General features: G+C 38.4%; 1 protein-coding gene across 1 annotated transcript; it reads right to left on the bottom strand.

Annotated features, from left to right (window-relative positions):
* Positions 1-4,725: 4,725 nt before the first annotated feature.
* Positions 4,726-10,124, bottom strand: prdm13 (PR domain containing 13). The gene is made up of 4 exons (XM_027012555.2): positions 9,957-10,124; positions 8,216-8,347; positions 8,000-8,120; positions 4,726-6,607 (listed from the first exon to the last, which is right to left on the bottom strand). Exons 1-4 carry the CDS (start codon positions 10,095-10,097, stop codon positions 5,166-5,168), a joined length of 1,836 nt encoding a protein of 611 aa, XP_026868356.2. The 5' UTR covers positions 10,098-10,124; the 3' UTR covers positions 4,726-5,165.
* Between the last annotated feature and the right edge of the window lie 1,016 nt (positions 10,125-11,140).

The following is an 11,140-nucleotide window of genomic DNA, read 5'->3' on the forward strand; positions in this document are numbered from 1 at the left end:
TGGCATGTAAGATGGCATGAGTCACATCTCTGAGTGATACTGAGTGAATATTGTATGAATGAAGAAATGGAACAAAGACACTGACATACATTATAATACAGAGGAAGCCTTGGGAAGGTAAAAAGTTGAGAAACTGCAAGTCCTTACTGCACTCTAATATGCGAAATGTTTTAATGATTTCTGAACACTTGAAATTGCAGCATGGGTGCCTGTTCTCTGATGTTTTTTTTTACCTCAGAACCCTTGAAAAATATTAGGTAGTGTTACAAGAGAAGAAAAGTTATTCCGCTAGTAATATTATTATGTAATGGCTAGTCATAGCATCAAAATATAAAAAATATCTTGGTTCTTGGATGTTGTTCATGGTGTCTGTTGGATTTAAGAGCATTTACAACAAGAATGAAGACTTCCTCCAGAAAAGAATGGAAATGTGTGAATATCTTCATAGCTGTGGATTACATAAGGAAGTCAGTGATGATGCCTTTGCTCGTGTTGTACATATTCCGATAGTGAACACTCTAACTTATAAACAATCTACTGTTAAGACAACAATAATTCCTTTGGTTCTGATTATCATCCCCAAATAAAACAGTGGCTAATATTATACTTAAACACCCCGGAGTCCTCCAGGATGATGTAGAGACTGCATCCCTTTTTAAGGATCCTCCTCTAGTCTCCTACAGACGAGACAAAAACATCAAAGACATACTCATGAAGAGTGAGAGAAATGTCCATTCAGATAATTATTGTGGAACTGTAGCCTGCAACTACTCTACACGTGCTACATGATCATTTATTAACAGCAATTAAAATAACTGGCACATAATAATCAGTTGATATCTCCCATTTCTCTACATGCGTTACTGTGGGAGTTGTCTACTGTATAACTTGCAAGAGATGCAATCAGCTTTACATTGGAGACACCAACAGAAGGCTTGCTGATTGGTTTGTTGAGCACCTTTGGACCATCAGAATTGAGGATCTGTCATTTCCAGTGGCAATACATTTTAATATTAATGGACATTGCATTAATGACATATCTGTTTGCATTACAAGTTTTTGCTATGGCAGCAATGAAAATAGGAAACTCAAAGAAAAATAACCTCTCTGCACGCTTTGATCTACAATCTTGGAGCTTTAGAACCTAATGGAATTAATGTTATGATTTAAACATGTACTTTTTATAAGATGAAGGCAGCAGTAATTCCCATGGTAACTGGAGCGCTAGGAGTTGGGACCCAAACTTGGAAAATCTGGGGTGATGGGGGCCAGAAGCAGGACTAGAGAAATAATAAACAAAACCAAAACCTACTCAGCAGGTAAAGCTACAAAACACACACACACACACACACACACACAAATACAACACACACACAAATACCACCACAAATACACACACACACACAAATACACACACAAATACACACACACACACTCACACACACACAAACACAACAAAAATACACACACACACACACACACACGCACACACACATGCACACACACACACACACACAAACGCACGCACGCAAACACACACACACACAAATAAACACACACACGCACGCACACAGACACATACACACATGCACACGCACACACAGCACGCACACATGCACACAAACAGGTTATTACCCTGTACATACCCTCTACAGGCCCACTTGCACACAAAAAGAGGTTCATTCATTTGCCAAGTATCACTGATTACAGATGCGTATTCACCACCCCATTAGTCAACAATAGCTCATATTTATTAAAAAAAAAAAACAAAACAGCATCGGTCAGTGCTGACACCATTAAGTACAGGCTGCTTAAACCCATGGTGTCACCTAACCTATATATTATATATATATATATATATATATATATATATATATATATATATATATATATATTATATATAGGTTAGGTGACACCACAAGTGTGCATACTCATTATGTTATCAGCATCTTAAAACTGTGTTGTGTTACTAGTAGCACTCTTAATTGCTTTCTCATTTGCTCAGATTTCATTCTTACTAAATCTCTGTGATCTTCAAGCCTGTGATGTGTGATGTTCCACATGGCTCCTTCCTTAGTCCAAGTTTGTTTGACAAATCCCTAAAATCAGATTTTATTGCTTAATCAGCTTTAATCAGTGTTTCACAGCTTTGACCCTTTGGTTAAGAAAAGAGGAAAGTAATACTATGAGAGTGAATTGTAAGAACAAAAATCAGATGAACTGTTTTCTCATCTCCAAGTTTGATGTCAGCAAATAACAGTAACATTAAGTTGATTTGCTAGCTTGCAGTGCATCTTTCTCTAGTCTATCTGGATTAATAGCTGTGTAATTCATTTCTTGATTGGTCTGTGTTTTGATTCCTTGCGAGCCCCTTCCAGGGCCATGTTCTGTGACATTGTGCTTAACAAAAGTGAAAATAAAATACAACTAATTTTTGAATTTGAAAAATGCCAACTGGAGATAGTGTTTATAAACTGCAGCACAGAAAAGACAGCCACATTATTCATGAACATACCTTCATGTACATACATGCACAAAATGAAACTCCTGAATTTTTCTTAGGGCCCCAGGGAATTCAGGACTGGCTCTGAGACAGAGAGAGGGAAACTTTCCTACCCAGTGGGGTAGGGACAAATGTTCTCTCAGACTCCCAGGCATGGTTGGCATCACTACGATAATCTAGTATAATGATAGGACAAAACCTTAAATAGGAATGAAGTTCCTTTTCTGTATATAACTCTCTTGCCAAATAGTTCAGAAACATGTTGCTTATTCCTAATTGTGCCAATTTAGACTACTACCCTTTTAATTGCGCATAAAACATTGAGTTAAAGGATGAAGCAAATTTGATTTTTTAAATGTTCACTGTGATACAGCTAAACTATTTACAATTTACAAATGTAGTTGAATATGGAGCTACAGAGTATGTCTTTTTTTATCCTGTTGTAGATCCTTCAGTTGTTCATAAATATTTCAAGATTTTATATATCCTTATATTTATTGAACTTCCTGGAGCTATATCTCCGGGTATATATGTTTTTTGGAGATTTTTTATGTGATGAATGTAATATATTCATTACTATGCTCAAGCTTTGTCTCATTTTTTTGTTTGTGTGTTTCATGTGTGATGCATCATAAGTGCTTTATAAAAACTTTTTTACAGCAACACTGTTGCATTTAGACCTGATGTGCTTACACTGAGAGGGCAAAGGATGTACCACATTAAGTTCCTTCCGTGTGAAGTGTTGTGAAGTGTGTAGCATAATTAATCCAATGCGGCCAAGTACTACATAACAAGCTGTACACCATTCAGTATGATTTGACCTGATCGCAACTTGGTGCTGCAAGGTATCTTAGGCTAGATGCCCTTTATTACATGTGCTGCATTTTATGTAACAATGTTTATCTATATTGCCCCTGTCAAATAAAGAAAGAAAGTATACAGAATACAATGACACCCACAGTACCTCTTGAAAATGACTGGACTTTCTGGCCATTTTCTTCTTCTCAGTAAATAGATGATTATTTTGATTAATATTCAGTGGGGTGTTGAGGTAGGATAGGTGTAGTTTGGTGACTTAATAGTACAGTAATATTTTTTTAAATGATCCATTTTTTCAGAGAGCCATTCCAGGACACCCTTCCCCAACATACTCACCCCCAATTCGCAGTAAGACAGCCAATTAGATGGCTGTGACTTTTAATCATTTATAAACAATTAGGAATTTTATTTTTTTCCTGAACACATATTAAACCTGCCTCATCAAAAAGAGTTTTTAATCTCCTTGAAAAGCCCTGTTTCATATTTTTACACTGGCTTTAAGTTCTTGAAAGACTGCATTGGGTTTTAGAATTTCCTGATATTGGGTCTTTCTATTTCATACCTACAAATCTTTGACACGTTTTTTATGGACCTGCTGCTGCCCTGATCTTAGGCTATTGTTTTTATGTTTGCTTTCATTTTAGTTAGATAAACATTGCTGCTTCAGTTCAAAGTAGCCCGTTCCTCTCCTCAGCACTGTCGCTACAAACAAGGCGCCTCAGATAGCACTTCACTGCAGCAAGCCAAACATTTTAAAGTTTAAAGATCGCTCCAGAGATATTCAAAAGCATTTGTCATTCTTAAACATATGCAAGTAGCTCACGTCAAACATTTTAGGACACATATATACTCTGTGCTGGCTTCAATAAAGTGGAACTCTCTTGATTCACTACCCTGGTGTCAGTGTCTCTTGACTTCCCCGGATCCTACAGAGGATGGAGGGCAGAGGGTATCTTAGAGGAGGCAGAACCTGAAGTTCTGGTCACTTTGGACCAGTTTCTAACAAGCAACACTTTGTACGTGCTAAAATGTATATGTTAATTAGGCTATTAGCTTTATATAGGGACATACCACAATTTTACATTTCCCAAATGTGGTTAATATATACACTGTAGTCCTAAGCCTTGTCATTGGGTAGCCTATCTAATGCTGTTCCTGGACCAATTTTACATACATTAAATTAACATTGAGTAAATTATAATTACCAAAGTTTTTTTTTTCTTTTTGTAGTTTATGTAAAAGCAAACAATGAAAGTAATATGATTGAGGAAAATATGACTTTTTACAATTTTAATTATTATTAACCAATACAACCCACATCTGCCACTCAACAGTTAATTATACCATAATTACATTTTTACATGAACTTTCAAAGGAGAAGAGAACAACGATAACCGAACAACACAGGATTTCTTTACGGTAACAGAAACTCATTATTTTTGCAAAGTCCTACATGGGACTTTTGAATGGGAGAAATGCGAAACGAATTTGCTGTAATAATACCAATCGTGTTTTAAAAGACACGGCAGAGGTTTATGACAGTTATAAAAGACGTGAAAGACGTGGAACTTCGCCACAACCGAGAAGATGCAAGCAGGACTGAAAAAACATACTGTTGTCATGTAGTATATATGTTATTATGCCATACACTACTGTTTCTATAAAGTGCTCGAATCCAGACTGTGGGAACATTTATTGTAGGCTGTTTTCGCACTATATGCAAATTGAGTCTTTCGGGGGTAATGGAAGAAATCATTCATAGCTAATACAGAAAGCATACGTACATTTATAATTTAGTCATTTTAATCACTCAGGCTGCTGCAAAGTGCCCAATAAAAGGCCATTAATCATTGTTTTTAGCCGATTCCTGGTCACTCTGGTCGTCTGTGAAACACACGTCAACGTCACTGTCATTGTCGCTTTTTTGCTCACTGTCCATGAATATGCCCTCCATTTTGTCCTCAGATTTTTTGACAGCTTGACCCGGGTGCCTTGATTTGACATGCCTCTCCAAATCCCGCCTGCGCACTAGCACTTTCCCACAGAAGTCGCACCTGTATGGAGTGTTTCCCTCAGCATGCAGGCGAATGTGCTTGTTTAGATTGCTCGGGTCACCAAAGGGGCGGAAGCAGACTTTACACTTAAGTGGCTTGTAGCCTGTGTGAGTCCTCATATGAATCTTCAGACCGTATTTTCGAGAGTACAGTTTTCCACAATAAAGACACAGGTGACCCTTTTTGGGCTTGCCAGAAACTGAATTTGTTGTTGGCATTGATTCCAACCTTGCTCGGTTTTTGTCTACAGCGATCTCTGACAGCTGCTGAGTGTGCATAGCTATTTCCCTGTCGATGTTGGTAATAGAGTTCATGTCTTGATTGAGAGTCGGAGCACCAAAGTATGAGACAGACTCTGGGTATTTGAGGAGACTGCCGAAGTGTAATTTCAGTGGGTAATACGGCGAGCTATAAAGTAGTTCTCCACTGTAAACAGTGAAGGGCATAATAGGGACATTACTGTCCCCATTGTACGGTTTCACCCCATCGAACTGTGGCAAGGAAAATCGCTCAAAATGAAACCCAGGGGATATTTGAGAGTACCGCGAGGGTGACAGCGAAGAGTGCATGCGGCTATCGACGTGTTTGAACGCAGAGTTTTCCTCGAAATGCGGCAGTAAGGGGAAACTTCGGATGGTGCTTGCGCATGGTAGAACTGGAGGGGTGGACGACATCGTATGCGCACCCCTTGAAGACTGACCGTTAGGCATTGGATCGTTCAAAGGCCGCAAGGACTTCGTGTTCCCCAGCACTTTGCTGAAACCGAGTCCGTTAGATTTCCCGTGGACCTCTTCTCTGGAGACGTCCGTGGTGAAAATCTTTGAAAGTCCCATTGGTTTAAAGGCTGAGCGCACTCCCGGTTGAAAACTCATATTGTTCATTACTGTGGAAGTTCCGCAGTGGCCTAGGATATGCCCATGATTTCTAGATGAGGTAACACTCATATCCAGGGCCCTGTCCTGTTCCTCCGATTTCTTTGATAATCCTGCTTTGTTGGGGAAAGGTGATGAGATAAATGGCCGTTTGACGGACTCGGGCATTGAGATATTGTGACCGTTCCGTGGTGAAGTCGAATTGCTTGGTATGTTGAAGTTTTCTGTGACTCTTGCGTACTCGTTACTGACAAAGCCTCGTGCATGGCTGAGTGCGCAGTGGAAGTGAACATGCGCTTTGAGGGTGTTAGGGTATTTGAATATCCTCCAGCAGTACCAGCATATGTAGCGCTCTTCACCTTAAATTAGAAAACAAAAACAAATCAATCGATACTCAAATGCATATACATTAGTTGCTAACAGACTTCATTTTCTGGTCATGTGGTTATTTCGATGGGCAATATTTCATGAGGCTCTTAATCACGTTGGCATAACACCAGTTGAGCTGTCCGAGGTCAATTATATAGATGTAATGATTTTGTAATCTGTATAGGACTGTTGTTTATTACCGCCATCAAAAGAGCAAGCCCCGACCCAATCTGGCGCTTACAACGCAATACACTGAAAGGAGACTTTCTCTCTGCTATTTCCCGTGGAAGTGACGGCAGCTGTTGCTTGAAATCGCAAGTCGTGAAAAACAATGAGGCTGGCCCATCTGTTGACGCTTGAGAATAGGAAGCGTATGTCAAGGAGCGCGCGGTGTATTGGCACACAGTACAGCGTCGCAAATCAGGGCAATAATAATCCCACATAAACGTTAGCATTCATTGACCAACAATGCTGTGTGTAGCCAGCTAATTTACCGTAAAGCACCTTTTAGAATTTATTTGCTTTTGAACACATGAATATTAATGGATATGTGACATTTGTTAACCTTTCCCCGCCCTGTTTACCGCAACCCTACCGATTGTTAATCAGAGGCTTAATTATCATCAAGTATGCGTACTTTTTCATCTAAATGTACAGCAGTGATGACATGAACGTACAGTGCTTTAAACCAATTATGTAAACTCGCTGTGTTTTAATTAATATTGACTCAATATTAACAAACCAAAATCTATTCAGTATAATTGCCATTATCCAAGGACCTTTCCGTTCAGTAACTGAACAGGGCTGTCAGGCTTAATCTACAAAAACTCTGAACTTGAGTTTCTAAATTAATTTAAACCGGATCTGCAATTACTCTAATGGTGTTTCCATAATAACGCTTAACAGATTCACATAATTGCGTCGCTTGTCTATGTAAACATAGTTTTTATCTATCCGTATCATTACTCAGTAACTCAATTTGTATTGTTAGTTTAAAAAGATGTATCTTATTTATTATGATTATAATTTTGTTGTTGTGGTGGTGGTGGTGGTTTTTGAGGAGGAGGAGGACGAGGAAGATAACGCTTTTTTGTTTTGGGGGTCAGTGTATTATTGTTAAGTCGATACTTATTGCATACTGTTTAACTTCATTATATAATTTTCTATCCTAATATTTTTTTTCTGTACGCCTTTTTAAAGATGAAAACGTCATTGGTCTCACAATAAATAAATACCACACTGTTTCTGCTGTTAAAACCCACGTGATCAAAAGAAATGTTCAAATTTGCAGTAGAGGGTTTTTTTGTTGTTGTTGTTGATATGTTCTAATAATAACAAATAACAAAACCGATGTCGCAATGCAATATCGTTTACTTACACACCTTTCTCGTCGTGAGTCGGAGTAGCGGTCATGGGTATGTCAAACCAGTGTGCCAGGGAGCTGGAATACCAAACACTTAATTCCTCTCCGGCTTGTACTTCTCTCAGCACCCGATAAAATATCTTTTGACGGGAAGCGGGATAAAATAAATATTTGTGGATCACTTAAACTCACAACTGTATGCCATCAACGTAAGCATTTCTATAATATAACTCACCTGTCCACCGGGTAAATCCGAGACCGCTTCTAAATTCTGCTCCTGGCTGTTTCTGGCCGCGCGTATTAACCCAATCCAGTCCGATACTGAACTACCGGATTCGTCCACGAACTCCCCACGTTGGAGGTGAATCTATAAACACAATATGGCAGATTAAATTAAGAAGACTTCTTGTAGTTTTAAAGGTAAGAAAAGCTAATTTTATTAAACTGGGCTGGAATTAATTAAGCAAAGGGTTCTCCGAGTACATCAGAAAAATGTTTAAGCATATGTTTATTTTTAAATCATTATATTTAATGTGTTTAAGATATTTTGTGCTTATATTTAATTTTCGTTGTTATAGTTGTTAATCATGTCCTTTTCTTTGTGGGTAATTATCCACCACACAAAAGTGTCTTGATTTGCTTTTGCTTGGTCTATTAGACAGTGGCAATCATTTTAAGGGGAAAATGCCATATAATTGAACTGATATGAGAAACGAATTTAAGGAGTGTCAAAGCGGTCCTATTCTGTTCAAACAAATTAAAGATTAAAGCGTGACATTTGACACAGGGATTGCACCTGATGATCGCTCGTGGCCCGGGGCGCTGCATTCACGCGCATCAATCATCAAATGTGTAGACAGCATAAAGAGCGTCTGTACATATACAACTTATTATAAGATCATTTGGAATATGATGTAAGTGTTACAAAATCGCCTAAAAATGATCAATCTGAAATATATTAAGTAGCAGGGGGAAACAAAATTTTCCAGGAGGAGGCAATATTAAATAAATTTTTAAAATATTTTTTTGTATATTTGTATTATCCCATTATAGGTTATTGTGTTCAGTTAGATGTTGCTGAGATGTACGGAAGTGATTCAGAATTTCATAAATTCTCTCATTTGTATGCTTTATGCATTCAGTTTTACACTTCAGTTTTATACTGGAGGTCATACCATCTAATTTACTGTCCCTTTCTTATTATTGCATGTGAGGTGTTGAAATTAAATGGTACATAGGGATAACTAGCCTACTAGCCTGTGAAATTTAAAGAATCGAGGGCATGAAATCCTTCGGGGCGACTCAGGTCGCCCTATTAAGGCGTTTAAGTAGAGGCACAGAGTGACAAGTTGTCCCGCTAATATAGCTCAATTATTTTGAACCTGACAGCGTAAACAAGTTAATCTGAAGATCTTCGATACACTGTGATAGCTTTATGACACGTGTAAAAATAAAAGAAATTAAATATCGCATTATCGAATTAAAAAAAAACAACTTAAAATATTGTTACATTTTAAAAAAGTGGTGAGCGGGTAATATTTAGTAGCATTTTGAATGGCCTAGGTTTTGACCATTTCTGCAAGTTTAAGGAAATACTGTTGAAAACGTTAATCTGTTTTAATATTTGAAATCTTTGTTAAAAGCTGTTCATTGTTATTTTTAAAAAGGTGCTTGTTTGATATTCATAATCATAGTCACATCATCACCACGTCGCCATTATGATGGTGATGATGGCTATTATTGTTGTTGTTGTTATATCCTGTTGCTGTTGTTATTATATTTGTCATACTTAGCATTTTGTTGTTACGAAAATATCCTATAGGCTAATTGATACAAAACATCCTATAAAGTTGAAAGTTCATACACAGGCCTACATAAATTGGTCTAGATGAATTGTCTTATTTTTAAATACGTTAAAAAGACGAATGCAAAGTGTCTTCGGGTCTACATAGTCTAACAAAGTGAACTGAATTTACCTTCTTCCTGACTCCAACTTCTTTGCGATCCGAAACATACTTTCCCAATTTAAAGACGCCTGGGACCGGACCCATCCGCAAGCCAGCCGGGATGCTGCAATCTGCAAACACACCGATACTGGGTGTCCGGGTCGCTTGCATGTCCGGCTCTGTGTGAGGTGAGACCAGAACCAGGAAGCCCAAACAGGGATTGACTAAGATGAGTAGAGAGCCGGGGATGAGGACAGACCAGTCTCCGCCCGTGAAATGACGCGGTGGCGTATGTTCTCCGGCTTTTCTAATGGAGCAGCAAGGTACCCCTCGGCACATTAATGCGCGAGAACGAGCACTGCGCGATGAGAGAGTTGCGCTCTTTCTGCAGCTGTGGAGAACTCTCCGAGATGGTCACATGGAGACTTTCCCTAGTGCATAATGAACCGCTCCAAACGGTCAGGAGACAATAGGCCCAGCGACCTTCCCGTCCCCAAAATCCAATTTGTCAAGGGCAGAGAAAAGAGAGCCACGAATCAAAGGTCTGGCGCAACCATTAATCCTCAGCATGTGGCTTTGTCCTCCAGACAGTTCCGATATTTTAAGTGACAAATCCACTGTATAATTTCACCATAAATTCTCTCCCCCTGCATTGTTTCCATACAAACCTGTTTTTTTGGAAATCAGTGACTACTTTAAATGTACTTGGCTGCATCCTTTTAAGGTTTTATATACTTCAAAGCTCTTTATTCTCTCCTCCGGTAGTATTGTGTGTCTCAATTTCAACAAAGGAACTGGAATGTTTGGGAGACTTGTTAACTTCTATTGACTCCCGGCGTGTGCCGAGCTGGGATCGGGCAGGTACTCAACAGGAGAACCATCACCAAAGAAAAATAACAAGAGCTTTGAAAACAGCCCGGTTTTATAATTTCACACTTTCGTTTTCACTGTCACTACTTCATTTCTCAGCATGCTTTCATTCTCCATTAGTTTGCAAAGCTTTGCAATTAGAAGAGAATAATCATCTTTTTGCCCGATGCCCACTAAATGGCATGGTGTTATTAAGCCTCATTCCAACAAACTGCTATTTATGTTTAAATACTGTATTAATTGTATTATTTAAAAACAACGTTATGTATTAAAATAATGTTAGAGAAACCAACCAGTACGTATTCTCATTTTTGCACTTTGTTATTTATATATTTAATGTTTGT

This window comes from Electrophorus electricus, chromosome 7, assembly GCF_013358815.1.
Source record: "Electrophorus electricus isolate fEleEle1 chromosome 7, fEleEle1.pri, whole genome shotgun sequence".
In the NCBI taxonomy this organism is placed as follows: Eukaryota; Metazoa; Chordata; class Actinopteri; order Gymnotiformes; family Gymnotidae; genus Electrophorus; species Electrophorus electricus.

Coding starts and splice junctions, on each gene's coding strand:
- prdm13 (XM_027012555.2), bottom strand. CDS start 10,097: ATGCAAGCGACCCGGACACCCAGTATCGGTGTGTTTGCAGATTGCAGC. Junction 8,348..9,956: donor AAGTTGGAGTCAGGAAGAAG/GTAAATTCAGTT, acceptor TTGTGTTTATAG/ATTCACCTCCAACGTGGGGA. Junction 8,121..8,215: donor CGGATTTACCCGGTGGACAG/GTGAGTTATATT, acceptor TCCCGTCAAAAG/ATATTTTATCGGGTGCTGAG.